The 21,016-nt window shown below is 38.5% G+C and overlaps 1 protein-coding gene across 3 annotated transcripts in view; it reads left to right on the forward strand.

Annotated features, from left to right (window-relative positions):
• The window catches only part of PPA2 (inorganic pyrophosphatase 2), an 85,147-nt gene that overhangs the window by 30,231 nt on the left and 33,900 nt on the right, over positions 1-21,016 (forward strand). For all 3 annotated transcript variants that reach the window (XM_037031885.1, XM_037031883.1, XM_037031884.1), the window contains 2 exons: positions 634-720; positions 8,522-8,648. In XM_037031885.1, coding sequence (XP_036887780.1) covers positions 634-720; positions 8,522-8,648 — 214 coding nt within the window. The remainder of the gene's footprint in view (positions 1-633; positions 721-8,521; positions 8,649-21,016) is intronic.

The raw sequence follows: 21,016 nt of genomic DNA on the forward strand, positions 1-21,016 counted from the left end.
GATATAATCTTTTCAGGAAACCAAAAACTTGACATCTTCGTGATTCTGTCCAAGGCTTGAGATTTGGTGGGAGAGGTAGAGGCTTTTTTAAATGGAATGGAATGAGACAAAAATTGACTTTTATTTTCTTTGGTAATCACTGTCTTGTTCTCTAGTTAATGAAGGGAAAACTAGGTTCCTTTTGGTAAAAGTCACTTAAAAATAGGCAGTTTGTTTTCAGACACAGAGAGCCAGGCCCAGGGCTGTTCCCTGTCCAAGGAAGCGGTGAGCGACGGAAGCGGCAGCTGAGACGGTCCGTGGAAACAGGGTGTAGGCAGCCGGAGCATCCAAACCGAAAGGCCAAACACAAACATGAGTTTAGACTCTGACTAAACTTGGAAGAAGAGTATGTTTGGAAATACCGCCTACTCTCAGATGTGGTTATACAAACAAATGAGAGACAGGGGAGGAAACACTATAAATATCCTTTAATTACTATTATGCTTACGGCTGTATTGGTGTGTTGGCCTTGAGCCTATATAATATCTGAGAATTTTTGTTTGGATTATGGTTATCTGTAAAACTTTGTGTACAAAGATTAACGTACATTACAGTGAGTATTAACCCATATTTTGCTCCCCTCCCCCTTTCTAGACTTGGGAAGATCCCCATCAAAAAGATAAGAGCACAGACTGCTGTGGAGATGACGATCCCATTGATGTTTGTGAAATAGGATCAAAGGTTTGTTTTATAGACTGTGTTACTCTAACGTGTTCTAGTTTACTGATGCCATAAAATTTCAGTTCTCTTTGGAAGGTACCAGTTCTTCAACTCTGATTCAAAGTTCTAACCTGTAGGTCCCTCCGGTATCAGTCCCTTTTTGTATCTTTACCTCCTTCTCATAAAGTAGGGGTTGGTAAACGGTAGCCCAATGGCAGGTCAAATCTGGCTCCCCACCTGTTTTTATAAATAACCCAGCTACACCCATTCATTTACGGATTGTCTGGGGAGTTGTAGCAGAGACCATACAGCCTGCAAAGACTGAAGTATTTTCTGCCTGAGGTTTTACAGAAAAAATTTAATGAGTTCTCTCTTCAGTGTCTTACCCATTATCCAGACAGGAAATGCAAACGGGGGTCTTTTTTGGTGCCTTCATCCAGGTTGCCAAGTCCTACTTAGGGAAAGCAAAACCCACAGTTTTCATAGGTTGCTGCAACCCAGAGAATTCTGGGGTTGGTCAGTGTATTTTCTTCTGCATTTATTGCTAATATATGTTATTTTCTGTAGACATTCAACTCTTTGCACTTTTTTCTCAGTCCCCAGAGAATGTCTTGTCTTTAATTTTGTTGAGCTCAGAGCAACCAACAGATGAGAACTCCCTCACCTTTCCCCCTTACACTGCCCAGTTACCTGTGCTTGCAAACATCGCTTCTCCCTTTCCTTCTGTTACTGTGAGAGTTTTTTTTTGTCTGAGACCAGTGCTTCTACCTGTGCTATATAATCCTGTCCCTTCCTGCTTCTGAGTGATAGTATTTTCTTATTTTTATTCTGTCCTATATTTATAACTTTTCTTTCTTCTGTATGTCTCCTCTCTCCTCCTCCTTCACATGAAGACTTGTAAATGGTTTCCCACTTAATCTTTACCCTACTTCAAAATATTTATCATCCTGCCATTATTTCAATAAAACTGTCTCACAAAGGTCCTTGGGAACTTTTTTTTTGGCCAAATTCAACAAGCCCGTTTCATAAATTTTGTCTGTCAACATAACAAACGTCCAAACCTGTTAAGAATTTTTATGAGGATGAGTCAAACTGACGACAGTTGCTAGGAAGCAAAATCTCAACGGATTAAGAAAATGCTCCCGAGACTGGCAGTTTTGTACCTACTTTATACATAGAATCACAGGAGGAGACGGAAGTGGGGTTACATGAAATCCTTTGGTGGTAGATCAGGGAGGCAGGAGGAAGCAAAGTAAGGATATCTCTGAGGATGGATAAAAAGTAAAATGGAGAGATGCATTTCTTTGACATTGGTGGGCATAAGATAGTTAACGGTTAACAACACGCAAGCTCCTTTTCGTCCACCTGTTCCTTAAGGGTTGGTTTGCTTGAGGACTGTCCCTTGTCCAACTCCTTCCCCTCATTTCGTAACTCTCTTGGTAATGCAATCCCAGGCACTCCTAGTTTTGCTAGTGAATTAATATCTCCAGCTCAGACCTGTGTACTCATCAACCTACTTCGGTGGTTGGGTTTCTCCACACATCTCAAACTCTTGTGTCCAAAACTGGGTTCATTCTTTTCCTCTCCAAAACGAGTAACTCCTCTCAGTATTTTCAGTCCCAGAAACTGAGAGGTCACCCCTGATCATTCTGTGCTTTTCTTCGTCCCATTAGTCATGAAATAGAGATTCTATATTCTCAATAGCCTTTAAATCTATTTATTTTTCCTCGGTGCAGCTAGCTTTGTCCAGCCCCTTATTTTTACCTCACTTGAATTATTCCTGCTACTGATCAGTGTCCTTGCTGAGTCTTGCTTTCCTTGCCGTCATTTATTCCAGACTCTTTTTCTGCTTCACTCATTTAAAAAGTGCCCAGTTTCTGCTTCTTTTTCTGGCTTCCTCTCTTAGCAGTCCTTGTTTGCACACCTCCCTCCAGCTGCACTAATCTTTTACTTCCTATAATGCCTCTGCTGGTGTCCAGACCTTTGCACAAGCAAGTCCCTCTGTGTAGAAGAATGGAACCTTCCTCCTTCATTTTGTTACTCCCCCCTTTTTTCTTTCTCTTCACCTCCCCCTGCTCATCCTTCAGACCTCAGCTAAAATACTACTTCCTCTTGGAGTTTTTCTTTATGACCCATCCCCAACTAAGGTACTTGCTCTTTGTTATGTGCTTTCTTGTTTCTGTGGTCTGCTGTTTGTTCCGATGTCCCTCTGTGAGATGTAAGTTAGCTTTGTGAGGGTAGAACTCACCACTGCAGTATGTAGCTCAGTGCCCAGTACACAGCATGTGCTTAATTGAAAAAATAACACATTGGATTATTACTTGAGTCATATTCTTCTAGTTAAGATGAAAGCAATTTTAGGCTGCTAAATTGTTTAGGAAACAGTTTATTCGGATTCTTTGTCACTTTATTTACCATAATTATTTATTCTCTTCTTTTTCTTTCCTTTCTTCCTCATTTTCCTTTATTCCTCCTCTTTTCCCTCCGCTTTATCATCGTCTTAGATTTTCTTCTTTTGCTTCTTCTCCTGTTCTACTTTTTTTTCTGTCCTTCTACTCTTCTCCCCATCCTGTTTCCCACCCCCCTTTTCCTTCTTTCTTCTCTCTTTTACTCCTTTCACGCAGGGGAGATTCCCATCTGTCTAATATTTCTGGAGTTACATACAGATAGGGACAAACAGGGGCTGAGTTTCTGTGTGTGTGAGGCTGTATTTCCTGTATCTCTCCAGCAGAAATATATCACATCATTAGCATTCTTTCGGATGTAAACTGTAGTGTAAGAATTTATCTTTCAGACATTTTCTCCCCAGAGGGTTAGTAAGTGTGTCTAAAGTGAATAGAAGAGAAGGAAGGAACAATATATATATTTAGTGAGTACCTCCTGTGTTTCAGACTCTATGTTACATACTTTAGTCACTTGCACATGTACTATTTCATGACAAGTAAAAGTCACGAAATTAAATAAGATTACATTGATGAAAAGGTTTCTGTTTTAGAACACTCTTATTCTGAGGACATAATCCCTGGGGCCATTCAGTTCATATTGAGTGCAGATTAATTTAAATTCTTAAGCAGATGTTAAATGTAAATGAAAAGATTAAATATAAGTATTTTATTTTCATTAAAAAATTTTAAATTTTACATAAAAATTTGTCAGTGAATATGTAATTAATGATATTAGTAACTGGAAGAAACTCATGTGAAAATGTATATATCCCATAAGTTGATTTGGCTTAGTAACACTTTGTTATTGACAGAACAAAGGGATCATTCTAAGAAAAATTGATATAGAGGTATTTAAATAACCTTGTCAAAGTCACTAAATATGCACAATAAAATTTAAGGTTTCAAATATAAATGATTTTTAATAAGGCATATATAATTAATCTTGATAGTATACTTTTATATTTTACTTAAAAAGTTGGTAAATAGTAGCTGTTTGGTACAGTATTACTAAAAACCATGTTTTCTCATTACTATTGTTTTTGTGGAAATGTAGTATTGATTATAAATGGTCCAGGGAATGTACTTCTGGTTTAGTGTTGATCATATAATATAAGGCATAGGAGAAAATTCTGTGGACTGAGACCTACCAAGAGAAGGGAAGACACACCAGAATGATGAGATAATAAATATCTTAGAAGAAAAAAATGAATTTTTAGGTATTATACTTTTCAGTAAGTAAAATGTTGATTGTTTATTTTAGAACTTACTATTTTGTAGGTCTGACTACTATATAAACCAAATAAGCACAAAATTTTTTTTCAGATTTTTTTATTTGTACCTGGTTTTATTTTTATGTTTGACCCAAATTCTTTCTACTTTTAGTTTTTTTTTCCTTCAACAATATTTATTTTTCAAGAAAATTTTAATTTTATTACTGAAAACAAAAGCAAGCATCAATGTTCCCTCTCAGTCCTGCCATCCTGATTAAGTCATACTGTTTTTTATCTATGTTTTCTTCCTCCTTGGGTAAACATCTACACATTTTTATTTTCTTGGGCATTTTCTAGTTTATTTTCTGTTACAGAGTTGATAAAGGTTTCCCTGGACATAGCTTTTATGCTTTAGTTTCTGTAGGGATGACTGGCCATGGTAGGCAGAGCTCTGAAATGGCCCCGCCAAGACGGCTGCCCTTCTCTTTGGAATCTGTGAATACACGAGTCCCCCGATACAGCACAGTTAAGTAGGAGGGTTACCCTGGGTGTCCTATGCAGGCCCAATGTAGTTACCCGAGCCCTAACAGTAAAGAGCTGTGTTAAAGAGCAAGTCAAAGGTTACAACTGTGAGGAACAGCTATGCACATGCACCATTGTGTTTGAAAGCGGAGGAGGGAGGGGTGGCATGAAAAGGAGTGCATTGGCTTCTGGTTGTAGAGAACCGACCCTGGTCCCTTCTTGACATCTAGCAAGTTAACGGGGACCTCAGCCCAACACCTGCAAAGAATTGAATTTAAGGGGATTCTTCCTTTGAACCTTCAAATCAAAGCCCAGCCTGGCCGACAACCCCTTGATTTTGGCCTTGTCAGGCTGTAAGCATAGAATCTAGCCATATTGTGCCCGATCTCCTGCCCCATGGAAACTATGAGATAATAAATGTGCACTATTTTAAGACTAGGTTTGTAATATGTAATTTCTAACATTGCAGTAGAAACCTTATACACAGGATACCAGGCCTTAAACAGTTTTGCTTTCCATGGTTTTTTTTTGTATTAATCAGCCCAGTTGAAATTTTACCCCACTCTTCAAATGCTAATCAGCATAGAACTTTTGTTGTACGCAGGCCACTTAGTAGGTGACAAGTGTGAGCTAAGGTCATGCAGAACCCAGAGAGGAAAAATGCTAACATGTCTGTGGAAGACCTCGCATGTTCTTGTTCATGTGAGTGTCGTTTCCTTTGCTCTGTACTTCAAGGAAAAGATGCTATGATTTCTATTTTACTATTGAGAAGCCAAGTCCTAAAATATTGAGTGAAGTGACTCGTCTAAGGTCACCTTTGGGGGTGGTGGAAGAATTCAGCCCCACATATTTGTCTGTGACTTAAAAATCCTATCTTTTGAAATCTTTTCCTGCTAGCTAGGAAAAGTCAACAATGACCCTTTTCTGACTCTTCCTAAAACCTTTGTGGCATATCTGTGTTCTTCTTTCAGAATCTTAGCTCATTTTTCAAATATGATGAGCTATGTGATTCCCAAATAGAACCTGCTATGTGCATTAGGTTTCTTAGAAGGGTAGACTGAAAGTTTTATAATGGAAGTGGGAAAAGAGGTTTCATGTTATAGCCAGATCAGTGTATTCCTTTAGTTGGAGATCTGAAATAACCTTTAGTAGCTTTAGTGAAATAACATCAAGTGAGCACTTAATTGCTATATAAAGAAAAGGTTTTTGTTGGAGCTGTGCTCCTTTTGTCCTTGGGCATGTGGAGCCCTGAAGTCATTTGTAAGGAACATGGTGGTAGGAAGTGTCATTAACTCCACATTGTGAATGGGCCAAGGGGAAGGAGCAGAGTCCTGGAAGTTGACAGTCGATTTAAAACCACAGATAACAGACATTTTTAACATTGTTAAATTCTTGAGGGCTATGTGTCACTCATTTGGTGTCTGCGTTATACTTTTGCTATAAATTTGTTGAATTGATTTAGAATGAATTGAATTGTGGGAGGTTCATAAGAATTTTACCGTTTGTTCTTGAGCATCTTCTCCTGAGTTTTTTGTTTCACCGAGAGTCTCTTTTCCAGTCTGTTAAGGCAATAAAACAAGGCCATGGTTTGTCTAATTCCTTTCTGATGCTTATGAGATCAAAGAACATGTATGTTCTCATGAAACTCGATCATCTCCAGACATACTTCCTGCTTGCTCTGGTAACCATAACAGTCTGAAAGCTTCTCTTGCTCTTACATGATGTCTGATATTTCAAAGTAAATTAATTGTTGTGAATAATAAAACAAGTTTGAATGTGCTTTTTAAAACATCATACATATGATTCCTAGTAATTATGATAGACACCCTCACCACCGGAATCCCCCTCAGGCTCCTCAGCTTCAGCACCGTTGACATTCTGGATGGACAACTAATTCTGTTGTAGGGACAGTCCTGTGTAGCATCCCACTGGTCTCCCACTGGACTCTAGAACGACAACCAAAAAATAACTCCAGACATTGCCAGATGTCCCCTAGAGGGCAAAATTGCCCGTAGTTGAGAACCAGGGACCTAGTTTATCACTACACTAAACAAAGTAGCCAGCCTCTCATTGGTGATTATGTGATATGATAACTTGGAACATTTCTGTTTTGTAAGGGGTCTTCTGAGATGAGGTATGTAGGTCTCCCAATGAGGTTATAAACCTTTGAGAACAGGAATGCTTTCTTTTTATATACATAGTATCTGATTGGGTGCTAGGTACGTAAGTGAGTCTAAACATGTAAGAGTCTGGTTAATGTATTTGTGCATATTGCCCTAAAATGAGATTTCAGTTTAGTTTATACAATTTTACTAGTCTGTTGTAAACTAATTATAGCTCCATACAGATTTATATTAAAATTGTAGATTTATTTTGCAAGTGTTCTAAAAGGATTTATTTTGACTTTATGGTTTAAGGTTTGGTATTTTTCTTTCAAATAATTTCAAGACACAAAGGTGACTTTTTCTGCATAACTTGCTTTCCAAAGGTATAGCTGCTTTTTTATTTTATTTATTTGTTTATTTATTTACTTATTTATTATTTAATCAATGTATGGCTGCCTCTCGTGAGTCCCCTGCTTGGAACTGACCTGCAACCCAGGCATGTGCCCTGACTAGGAATCGAACTGTGATCGTGTGGTTCGCAGGCCCGCACTCAATCCACTGAGCTACACCAGCCAGGGCTATAGCTGCTTTTTTTTAAAAAAAAAAATGTATTTATTTACTTTTAGAGAGAGGGAAGGGAAGGAGAAACAGAGGGAGAGAAACATCACATCAGTGTGAGAGAGAAACATCAATGGGCTGCCTCCCATATGCTTCCTGACCAGGGCCCTGGCCTACAGCACAGGCGTGTGCCCTGACTGGGAATTGAACCATCAACCTTTTGCTTTGTGGGATGACACTCAACAAACAGACGCATGCTGGTTATGGCTAAAGCTGCATTTTGAATCGTGAAGGAATTTATTCTGAAACATGTGTTCAAATTCCAGCTTCCAGTGAAATTCTATAGCTGACTAAATCTTTAAAAAATAAAAGGGTGTAGAAAGAATGCATGCATATAAACTTGGCACAGACAGCTTGAAGGAACCTCTGAACTTATTTGAGTGCATAAAACATCTGTTTGAACATCATGTTATTTCTTGTTTTTCTTAAAAACTTTTAAAAACATTTTATGAAGACTGATTTGTCTGCATCTTTAACACACTAATAATTCTTTCACTGCCATTTATTAGCTTCTTAAGGCTGTATTCTAATATGTTAAAAGTTGACTTTTTACTGTAACTGAAAATATGTTTTGCAAAAATTGTAGTATGAAATAATCTAAAAAGGTTCTCAGGTCTCTTTTTAAACCCAAGTAGCAGAAGCCAGGGTTATATTATGTAGTGATATGCGAGGGTTTATTTTCTGTGTAGTATGAGTTTCTAGACCTAGTATGTTAAATTTCAATACCTATAAATTTCTAAAAAGGGATTAAGATACTTAATTTTAAAAGACATTTTATAGAAGTATGATTGTTTTTACATTTTAAATTATTAAACCTTTATTAAATTTCAGTATATAGTCCTTTGCATCTCTCATGGATTTTTATGAGATATGAGTAAACTCCAAAAACTTTGCAAATGCTGAATTTCTTTTCTGTTTAAAGGTTCTTTCTCGTGGAGATGTTATTCGTGTGAAGATCCTTGGAATTTTGGCTCTTATTGATCAGGGGGAAACAGATTGGAAATTAATTGCTATCAATGTGAATGATCCTGAAGCCTCAAAGTTTCATGGTGAGTCTGTAACTGCCCAGAAACAGAAAAAAGTCAATGTATCATTGGTATTCTTAGAATTTAAAAAGGGGTTGTGTAAAAACACAGTGTATATATTGGGAGTTAAATTTATATGTTTTGTTTTTATTCTCTCTCTGTGGAATTTAAAGGGCATGCCACTGTGACTGTGTCTGAGTTGTGTCATATTGCTAGGAGGAACAGTAGGGAAAAAAGGATGTAGACAGACAAATGATACCTCAAACTAAAAGTATGTTCTGTGGGTTCCCTTTCCCCTCTTCTTCCCTCCCTTTTTTTCTTCCTTAAAACTCTCTTTTGTTCATTTGAATAACAGGGGAAAAACTAAGGAAGGAGTGCTTATCAAGGACATAAGCTGTTTCTACACCTAGTTTTTGTTCTGTCCTGTACAAATAAAGGGAAAGACGACTGCCCCCAGACAAAATTTTGAAATGTCAGTTCCAGAAATTTCTTGGTGTGACGCAGAGCTGACTTTCTTTGGAGTGAAAGGGACTTCTGTTTCAGTTCCAGCCGTGCTGCTGTCCACCTGAGTGACGTGGACAGGTCATTTAACCTAGCTGAATTTCAGTTTGCTCATCTGCAAATGGAGATAGTTATACCTATTTGTGAGGTTTTTTAACAGTAAGGGATGGTTTTCTTAAAGCATCTGGCGGTCATGTACATGCTAGCATTCACTGTGTGGCCACTGTCAGTATTCTTTGACCACTTCGCTTACCCTTATTTTTCTAGCCTTCTTCCTTTCAGTGGCATCCTTATCCAAGATCATGGTTTCTTCTAGACTTCAGCTGTTACCACAACTAGAACCTATATCATTACTGAATCGACTGAAACTCATTAACACATATGTGTTACTCTTAATTTATGTTCATTTGCACATGGCATAGCAGAGGGGGATTTTATGTTATTCTTGCGTAGTACTTGAGAAAGGGAGGGTTATGATAGGGTGATTCCATACAACCTCAGGGTCAAAACTAAAACATGATGAAGCTCCAATTAAAATAGGAGACTTCACTGTGTAAACCATATATATCCTGTCTGTGTCATTATTTTACCCTAGGTTTAGTATCATATTTCTTATAGATACATATATAAAAAGAATAAATAAATATCTAGTTTAAAATTATAGTACACTAACTACTCCTCAGATGAGCACTGATGATAAAATGGTGCGGCATTCCCCTATAATGAAGCATTTGTGAAGTGGCACACTGAAGTCCTGAAAGTCTGCTGAAGGGTGCCCCCTGGGGCTCTGAGAGCCAGAATAAACCCAGTGTTTGGGTGGAATGAACAGCTTAGTACAGTTGGAGATGTGATTTAACATTTTAAACTCCCTTAGCATACGTCAAAGTACTGGTGCCTGTTGTAGTACATATTATTATTATTATTATTTTTACATTGAATCTGTTGGGGTGATATTCGTTAATAAGATGAGGTAGGTTTCAATTTTACAATTCTATGCTATGTCATCTCTAATTGCATTGTGTGTTCACCATCCAAAGTCAGGTCATCTTCTGTCACCATATATTTGACCTCTTTACCCTTTGGGCTCAAGGGGTTTAAATAACTTGTCCGAGTTGTACATCTAGGAAACGGTAGAACCATGGATTGAACTCATTTCTGTTTACTTATAAAGTCTACTGTCCATTTACTATACAGAGCAATTCATAGTTGATTGTAGTCACTTGTAGTATTTGTAACTAGTGATACTGAAACCAGATTACAAAGCTAAGTGAGTACTTTAGTCCCCAAATGTCTGAAGGCTTAGAATGGAAAGTTGTACCTGTGTTTCACTTTACTTCTGTTTGTACTCGGGTGGAGATGACTTTGCATTTAGTTCTCTTCTAAATCCTTCTTGTGTGTGCTTGTATGAAAAGCATGCAGAAATACTGAAGCTTATTTAGGTTGAGGTGAAAACTGGAATAGTAAAACAGTGTTTTTGAAAGGAAAAGACTTATTTTTCATTCTACTAAAAGGCAACAACCATCATCATGAAAAATGCAATTCTTCATAAGTTTTTAAAATCCTAAAATTAAAAGACAAGTATTATTGGCACATTTTGCTCTAGAATGGTATGCTGACATTATGTTTAGTATTTATTTCCAGAGTGTGTAAGGTATGGGACGAGGAGGAAATTATTTCCTTTAAGGATATGTGCATGTTATTTGCACTGTATAGTACTTACGTACCCTTAATATAAATATTATAAAGTAAATTGTGTAGTTTTGAGTTGTTAATGTTTTCTTTTACTTCTCATTTTTTACCTTCATATTAGTATCATACATTCCACATATTAGTATCATGCATTAGTATGATACATTAAATTAGTATCATACATTCCACATATCTTTATCGGATTTTCTTCTGTCTTCTTATTTTAGTGACCCAAGGAAGATACAGATGTAGGCACAAAGTGAAGGGCTGAGGAAACTGCAGTATAAATTTTATTTTTTAAATCATAAATCATGGAATGCTAGGTGATCCTATGTAGCAGCTTTTATTTCGAATTTAAACACATTTTGATTTGAATTCATCTTATCTCAAATGTCATACAGCTGTTGTCGTAACTGTTTGAGGCAACAGTGTTTCTGCTGAACTGCTGCTTAAGGAAGACATTATTTCCAACCTTACTCTTTGTTTTTCACGCTTAGCCTACTGTGTTGCCTGTGTTTTCATTAGCAACTGCCAAAGAGGGGACTGGAGAGGATGAGAACTGAGTGAAGCTCAGTAATTACCGGAGTTGAAAGCTTCCTAAACTGGGAAGGAATTTTTAAAAGCTTATTTAAGAAAAAAGTTATGATTCGATTATAATATTTGATAGCTTTTCATGTCATAATAATTAATCTTCTAGAGGAACCTATCTTATAATTCAAGAGGAGGTCAAGTATTTTAAGCACATGGCTTATTTTATATGATGTTACAGGTGTGAAATGGAATCTTGGTGACAAGGCCTCAGAACCAGTGATTATGCCTCTTACCACAATTTATGATTTTATTCTAAAAGAAAAATGTGTATTTGAATCCATATGATTAAATAAATATTAGCTAATGGATAGTAAAAGTTTGGTGCTATTCTCTACTATATCTTTTTGAAAATTAATCAACTATATTTAACAGTAAGTAAAGCAACTTAAAAAAAATTGTCTTCTGTGTCCTGCCCACATTCACATTCTAAAAATCACAAACATAGGATTTGGGATGGCATTTTTTAAAAAATCATAAGCATAACCATAGGACCTAGATACAGAAACTCAGAAGCACAAAAACGTTTATCAGATAACCACTAAAGTCCCTTCCCACTTCTCACCCTTAGCCTTCCCAGAATGCTTCTCCGTGCGTCTTTGGTTCTCTGAGTGGTTGCTTCTCTTCTGCAAGCCTAGTGCTTGCACTTCTGGTTCTTAATTCAGACTCAAGTTGCTCGTTTGAAAGATTAGGAAATCAACTTTTTATATGTTTCTCAATTTTGTTACCATATTTCTTCTTCTGTTATCGTACTAATTCTAAGAATTATACTTTGAGCCATATTTGTTGCATCATTAAAGAATAGCGGGTGGCTGCCGGGGATTGAACGAAGCCATTTTCTTGTACTTCTCTCTCTCTCTGCTCCTGGTCACCCAGCGTCACTCGGCTACACCATCAGTTCTACGGTGTCAGACTGCGTAATGTTTTGAGTTTTCTTCATTACCTGTAACTGTGTTTCATGGTTTGACTCAACCTGAAACTTGGAAACTAATGAATAGCATTTATAGTACTTGTGTGAATGCTGTTCACGTAGTTATCGTACCATTTATAGAAAGATCTGTGTTTGGCAGCTGTGCTCTTGAACCCTCTGCATAGCTGCCATTATGGGTTTCCTTCCACTGCCCCTCCCCCCAGCTGATGAGTTCTACTGTTTCTTAGATTCTTTATGTCTTTTTTTATTTTGTTTTGCTTTTCATTTTTATTGGTAGCTGGTACATTTTCCAAAAATTTCTACAGGAAATGCGCAGGAGATTGACTTTCTGAGTCAATCAGTACATATTAGAATGTCATGGGTATGTGTATTTGATATATTAATCCAGACACATTTAAGGTATGATTCTACTAAGAAGTTTTAGGGTTGTTTTATTTGTTATGAAATAACTTCTTTGATCCTAATGAACATATGTGTAGACTTTGGGAAACTGTAATATCCTGTTATAATAGTTACAGTTTTTAACTGACATGACTGACCTAATATTAGCACTTGCGTTGGAGAATGTGTTTTAGTTAGGAAGAAACTGGTGCCTGGCTGTATTTCTGTAATTTCTACATTATTACTTAAATCTTCAGGTTTTACCTTCTGAAATGGGAGTAGCCAATATGAAAATCCAAAAGAAGTCTAAATAACATCTGAAAACAAATTCCCTGTACCCCTTGATAGAAAATCCTTTGCATTGCCTGACTTATTTATTAACACTCAGAGACCACTGAGACCATTTAATGCACTGTGATTAGGTTCTAGGCTCTCATGTTCTTAATGGTGCCATAATGGCCCAAACCAGTTAGTGAGACTCCCAGGACACCCGAATTGTTACTAGAGAGTGCTTAGGCCATTAGGAATAATAGCACATAGTTACGAAATGACCAAGTGCAGAGCTTCTTGAGAAGATCGAAATGCTGGGGTTGTGTAATTTCTCTCTTGGTTAAATTAACTGCCTTCTGTGGTGTAGGGCCTCAGGTATTCAGCAAATAGATGTTTGAACCTCTTCAGAACTGCCAGTGATGCCGACGGACCTCATGTCCAGGGAGGCAGTGTCAGGAGAAGGTAATTTGGGCCTAGAAGCTTCTTCCACGTCCAGAGCAATGAAGATTCCTTTTGTTTTGTCGCTAAATAAATGCAAACTATTGTCTGTTATTCTGTAATAACTATTGCTTTTGTAGTGGTTTTACAGTTAAAAAAGTGAACAATTAAAACAACAAAACCTGAAATCAGAAACAGGTATATTGATACAGATACATTCTGGAATGAATAAGTTAAATTAATAATGAGGAAAATATTGTAGATGAGATTGTTGAGACTTTCTCAAGGGCCAGCATTACATTTGTTCTAAAATTATGAGAATTTATATGTATTTTATATACAGTAGCTCACCCTATCTTTGGGGGCTACTCCAAAACCCCCAGTGGATGCCTGATTCCACAGGTAGTATTGAAGTGTATATATCCTGTTTTTTTCTGTACAAATATACCTATGATTAACTTTAATTTATAAATTAAACTCAGTAAGATTAACAACAGTAAGAGTAGAATGGTTATAACGATATACTGTAATAAAAGTTCTGTGAACGTGGACATTCGTTTCAGAGAATGCTTGCTGAAGTCTTAATAGAGGCTCAGTACTTTCTGGTTTAACTCATTGCCATCAGTTCGAACACGTTTTCCCTTCATGTTTTCCACCCACACATTTGATGCCTTTTCCATCTCTACCAAGTGCTTATCAAACACGGTGGTTGTAACTTTTGCAGTTTGATGTATAGTAGCAAAAGTGGCACAACTTTTAATTTCCTTCTTCATAATTTCATAGATGGAAGGTTCATTATTACCGTAGATGTTTCAGCAGTAGCATACATTTGTTTTCTTATTAATTTGAGAGTTTTTACCTTTTCCCTCAAAGACAGCGCTTCACAGCTTCTCTTGGCATACCTGAGTTGCCAGCATCACTACCCATGTGCTTTGGAGCCATTACTGAGTGAAATCAGGGCCACTTGAGCCCAAGCACCGCAGTGCCACAACAGTCCCCTGACAGCCAAGTCGGCGACTAGGTGACCAACAGGCGGGGAACGGGAACAGCGTGGATGCGCTGGACCCACAGTGGTTCCCACCCAGGTGGAGTAGCATGAGACGGCATTAGATTTGATCACACAACTCAGAATGGTGTGCAGTTTAAAGCTTATGAATTGTTCGTTCCTGAGATTTTCCGTTTAACATTTTTGGAGCATGGTAGATTGTGGGTAACTGAAACCCCAGAAGGTGAAACCATGTATAAGGGGGCCTATTGATACACTGTTTTTTAAGGCAGGAATATACACGTAGAAACAATCTCTTTGGTTTAAATTTTCATTTGCTAAATTAACAATTTTTGTGTCCTTGCAATTATTATTTTTAAAAGATAGGGAAATCAATAGGCATTTGATGATTCCATTACTTCCTAAAACACCATTTAATGCTGTCATTTAAAGGAAAAATAAGGAATAGCATAGGAACCCTAAGGGAACATACTCATATATGTGTTAACTTTGGAACCAGAAAGAATGGAGCTGAGTGTGCCTTCCCGTGTGTGCACTCTTTGACACCGAAAGGGGCCAGCGTGTCATCGTGCTCATTCTAAAAGCTCTAAGGATTCTGGAAGAATTACCCCCGGCCAAGGGACTCTGCCGAATGCTTCTTTTGGAGTAGCTGTTTAATGTGTACACAAGCCCGAGCGAGATTTCATCAAGCTACTCAGAAAGGTGCACAATCTAAAACTTATGAACTGTTTATTTCCCCTTTTCTTTCAGATTGAGAAACTGAGGAACTGGTGGGAGACGGGAGGGTTGGTTAGTAACTTGTGCGCCATCAGGCAGAGAGCCACTGGAATCCAGCTGGGGTGCTCGGATAGATCTGTGGCCTGAATAGTGTTGCTTTCTGGGAATGCGGGGCGTTTGCTCTTAAATAATTTAGGCATCAGTGGGATAATTTTGGTGTTAGGTCCAAGAAAAAAAAAGACTCTTTTGATCTCTATTTTTTTATTTCATTAATAGTTGTACCTTAGTAGGTGTGGGTGTGTAGGGATGGGGTGTGGGAGGAGGCAGTTGAGGAACAGGGACAATTTGAGAAAAACAGACTATAATTAAGAACAGAATTAAATTTCTGGGAGTCTTTTGCCTCTGTTCTAAACCGTGATATCTTTCAATGTTTTTTAAGTTTCAGTCTTATTTCTGTGATGTGGTAAAGAGCAGGGGAGACCTAGATTCTAAAATTCTCTCGTGTGTTTATTAGTTATCTGACCTTGAAAAAGTCCTATGACCTCTCAAAGCTTCGGTTTCTTCTCTAAAGTTGATTCTCTAATCAGTAAGTGTTCCCGAGAGTTTTTCCCATCTCTAAATTTTGGTCCTAGGATATATTTTTAATCCATTATTTTTAGCCTGTCTTCTGAAACAGAGGGACCTAAATTATTTTCAGAGTTAACAATGAAGGCAAAAGTTTAAATTAAAGGATTATGAACGAGACTTCTTGGGGACATCGGCACATTTTTAAGTTCTCTGGCATAGCCATTCAGGGATGTGGCAGGAACTTGGTTGGGGCCCTCTCTGACCCAGAGCCTGAGTTTTAGCCACTTTGTTATGTGTTTCATGTTAAAATTAGATTAGAAGGATATTTGAGTTTCTGTTCACAAGCAAACATCTGGATGGGTTTCATTTTATTGGTCATGTCAGATTTCTCATGAGATGGTAGTGAGTGTGAATGTATATATTTAGAAAAAAATCACTCTTATCTGAGAGGTTTTTCTGATAAAATACAAATAGGCCTTAATGTAGAATTACCTTATTCTTTTTTTTTATGTTTTATTTATTTATTTTTAGAGAGAGGGGATGGGAAGGAGAAAGAGTGGGAGAGAAACATCAATGTGTGGTTGCCTTTCATGTGTCCCCCACTGGGGACCTGGCCTGCAACCCAGGCATGTGCCCTGACTGGGAATTGAACCGGCGACCCTTTGCTTCACAGGCCCTTGCTCAGTCCACTGAGCTACACCAGCCAGGGCTACCTTATTCTTTTAAGTATGTTAATTACCATTATTTTTCATGATGTTAATACATATTTTCAGTACAGGTGTTGATAAGAGTAGAATTTTGGGAAAGGAGAATGGAGAAGGAAAGGGCAAGTGGAATGGTCGATGCTGTTCATTAGCCTGTACACTTAAACACAGATATGCTGAACGGGGTGGGAAACATGAAAATTTTTAAGGATCCTGAGTAAGCACAAACTATTAAAACGAATCTCTGAGTTGGAACCTCTCGCTGTGATGGAGAAAATACAGTGTGTTCTGGAGAGGAACTTGTTTCTTGTGAATGTTTATAAAATGTCATTAAAAACACATGTGCTCGCCTCCCACTATTTTGTGTCAGGGCCAGTGTGCCCTGGTCAGTTCCAGGGGAGCAGTGTCTGTGTGTCAGAACAGGGCGCTCTGCATCTGTGCCACTTCCTTTGGTGAAATCCATAGAATCGGTGACCATTTATGTATTTATGTATTTACATTCTTTGGACAAAATTTCAAGCATGAAGCCATTTCCTAGTGTCTGGTCTTTTTTCTTATAAATAATAATGGGCAAAGAGATACAACACTACATTTATGTTACTGGTTTTTATCTAAACATAAAAAACAAAAAGTTAGCTCATTATATGTTTTTCTCACTTCATGTTATGGGTTGCTGGAAATCACTCAGATAAAAATGAAATTTTAATTTTTTCAGAACTTTTTCATGGAAGTACAGGTGGTTCTCAATTTGGGGATGTGGGTGGGAAGTAGAGATGAAAATGTATATAGTTTGATAAAACTCCAACTTGAGAACTATTCCACGAATCTACCTTTCTTTGTTGGTTGGATAGTTAATGTTGGGTTTAGAATAATTGAGAACAATTCTGATATACATTCAGTTAGGAGATGTAATCACCTAATCAAATTTGATGATGTCTCCCCACACACACCTGCTTGTCTCATATTTAAAGTTAACATATTGAGTTTATTCTATTCCCTTTAATACCTTGAGAAAACACCTGATGGAGCCCCAGTTCCCTAATTTACATAAAAGGAATAAATAATACCTAGTTTACAGGGCTTAAAGCTCCAAGGACATATAGTTACTGAGCATTTAAAAACATTTTTGTTTGCCAGTCTGATGATGAAAAATGACATTTTGTTTTAATTTTGTATTTTTCTGCTCAATGGAGTTAAGTAGAAAATGCAAAAAATACTGGGATGGAGTGTCTTTTCACATATCTATTGACTATTTGTATTTTCCCTTCTGTGAATTGCCTAGACGTATTGTTCCCATTTTTTTATCGAGTTAACACATTCTTTTGATATATGGTAATTACTAGGGCATTAACCTACATTGCAAATATTTTCTCCTCCTTTGCTGAAAAACTGTTGCCTTTTGGTTTACAGATATTTTTTACTTTTTTTAGATTTTATGTATTTACGTTTAGAGAGAGGTAAAGGGAGGGAGGGAAGCATCTGTGTGTGAGAGAAACATTGATCGGCTGCCCCTTGTGCGCCCCCAACCGGGACCTCGCCCGCACACCAGCATGTGCCCTGACTGGGAATTGAAAGGGCCAGCTTCTGCTCTGCAGAACAGCGCCCAGCCCTCTGAGCCGTGCCAGTCAAGGCGAGAGATTTTTATTTTTGATGTATTCCATTTTATCAGTCATTTCTATACATGACTTTAGCATTTTGATTTTTTAAAGCATTGATTATGCTATTTAATAGAACTACTAAAACATGCTTTCTTCAGAGCCAAAGATTATTTAGTCTGTATAGTAGCATTTTTATTCTTATTTAAAGATTTTTACCCCCGAATCAGAAAGATGTTTTTCTTTATTTCCTTTTTATCATATTTTATTTGTTTAATAATTGGGCCTTTAATCCATGTGGAATTTATTTTAGTTTCTTCATACATACAATTTTCCCATTACCCCTTAACGGGAAACTGTTCTCTTCCCGCTGTTTTGAAATGTCTCCTTTGTCGTGTGCTGCGTCCTCTCTTATGCGAGCAGTTGAGTCTGGGTTCTGTTTGCTGTCAGTGTCCTGCTCTCTTGCCTGTGCGGTGCTGTCTCATTGCTGTGACCTCACAGTGAGACATAGAAGACTGATTCCTCTCCTGTTCTTCTTTCTCAAAGTTGTTTTATTTTTTTATGCCTGTATTCTTTGCAAATTTTTTAATCCAGTTGTCAAAGATTTGTGGTTTCTAAAATATTAAATGTTTGTATCAGTGAATATGATGTGTATATATCTCTACATCTATTTACACTTTCTTGTATTTTTTTAGTAAAGTGATCATTGATTTAGTAATGAATACTACATTTTATGTTAGATTTCTTTCTAGGTACTTAATATGCATTTTTTTCTTTTTATTTTAAAGATTTTATTTATTTATCTTTAGAGGGGAAGGGAAGGAGAGAGGGAGAGAGATATTAGTGTATGGTTGCCTCTCGTGCATCACCTGCTGGGAACTGGCCTGCAACCCAGGCATGTGCCCTGACTGGGAATCGAACCACAATACTTGGGTTCACAGGCCTGTGCTCAATCCACTAAATGACACCAGCCAGGGCTGAATTTTTCCATTACAAAAGCTTTGTACAGTTCCTGGCATGTTATAGGCACTGAAAATATTTTTAAATTGATGAATACATGAATGTATGCATATATGTATTATTGATAAGCAGAAAATGAGTGTTTTTTTTTACTTTTTTTAAAATATATTTTATTGATTATACCATTACAGTTGTTCTAGTCCCCCCTTCAATCCCCTCCACCCGCACCCTCCTTCCCCCACCATTCTCCCCCCCTTAGTTTATAACCACGTGTCTCAAGTTCTTTGGATTCTATATTTCCCCCACTATTCTCGCCCTCCCCCCTATCTATTTTCTGCCTACCATCTATGCTATTTTCTGTGCCTTCTCCCCTCTTTTCCCCCTCCCACCCCCCTGTTTCTAAACCTCCATGTGTTCTTCATTTCTATGGTTCCACTCCTGATCTAGCTGTCTTCTTGGTTTCCTTTTGTTAGAGGTGTGGTTGTTAATAACTGTGTGTTTGCTGTCCTTTCACTGTTCATCTTTTTCATCTTTTTCTTATATAAGTCCCTTTAGCATTTCATATAATAAGGGCTTGGTGATGATGAACTCCTTGAACTTGATCTTATCTGAGAAGCACTTTATCTGTCCTTCCATTCTAAATGAAAGTTTTGCTGGATAAAGCAATCTTGGCTGTAGGTCTTTGGATTTCATGACTTGGTATACTTCTTTCCAGCCCCTTCTTGCCTGTAAGGTCTCTTTTGAGAAATCCGCTGACAGTCTGATGGGTACTCCTTTGTAGGTGACTGTCCCCTTATCCCTTGATGCTTCTAGGATTCTCTCCTTCATTTTGGTCTTGGCTAATGTAATTATGATGTGCCTTGGTGTGTTCCTTCTTGGGTCCAACTTCTTTGGCACTCTCTGAGCTTCCTGGATTTCCTGGAAGTCTATTTCCTTTGCCAGACTGGGGAAGTTCTCCTTTATTATTTGTTCAAATACGTTTTCCACTCGTGGCTGTTTCTTTCCCCCTTCTGGTACCCCTATAATTCGGATGTTGGAACGTTTAAAGATGTCCTGGAGGTTCCTAAGCCTCTCCTCATTTTTTTGAATTCTCATTTCTTCATTCCTTTCTGGTGGGATGTTTTGTTCTTCCTTCTGGTCCATTCCATTGATTTGAGTCCCCGTTTCCTTTCCATCACTATTGGTTTCCTGTGCATCTCCCTTCATTTCAATCAGTCCAGCCCTCACACGTTCCTCTAATTTGTAACTTTGTTCCTCTAATTTGTGACTATAATCAACCAGTTCTGTGAGCATCCTGATAAATAGTGTCCTGAATTGTGCTTCTGAGAGGCTGGCAATTTCTCGGTCGCTTAGAGTTATTGGCTCTGGGACTTTGAGTTTTTCTTGTGCCATCTTTCGGGTTGTTCGTGCCTGTTCCATAGCAGGATCAGAGCCCTAAAGTGTTCACTAGAACAGGGCAAGTCAGTCGCTGGGTTGTGACGTTGTAGGTGGGGGCGGGGTCAAAGAGGGACAATGGCTCTCACTGGTCTTGCAGGGCAACTAAGTCGCTGGGTTGTGACGCTGTATGTGGGTGCGGGGTCAAAGAGCGACTCTGGCGTCCCGTCTGCCGCCTGCCGCCCTGGCCCTCACCGGTGCTGAAGGGCAACTAAGTCGCTGGGTTGTGACGCTGTATGTGGGGGCGGGGTCAAAGCGGGACTATGGCGTCCTGTCCACCGCCTGCCGCCACGGCCCTCACCGGAGCCGCAGTTGCTGCCGTCACCTGGCCCACGCGTTTCGTCCCACTGCACGCGAGTGTGCCACCATTGTCAGCCCTCGCCCCCTGGGGCCTGCGTGGTCTGTCTCACTGTGCGCGAATATACGCCCGCGGTCTGCCCCGCACCCCAACTGGTTCCCATCTGCCTGCGCGCCTGGGTCGGGGGCCCTGTCCTGCCGGACCCTGCTCGCTGCTGGCTCTGCTCCTCTTACCGTCCCCGTTGAACGGTTAGATGTAGTCGGACTTCCGTATAATTCAATTTTCTGTCCTTTGGTTGTGTCTTTGTTTCTCC

The sequence above is a fragment of the Sturnira hondurensis genome, unplaced genomic scaffold (genome assembly GCF_014824575.4).
Source record: "Sturnira hondurensis isolate 20B ecotype Veracruz unplaced genomic scaffold, ASM1482457v3 Scaffold0021214, whole genome shotgun sequence".
Lineage (NCBI taxonomy): Eukaryota > Metazoa > Chordata > Mammalia > Chiroptera > Phyllostomidae > Sturnira > Sturnira hondurensis.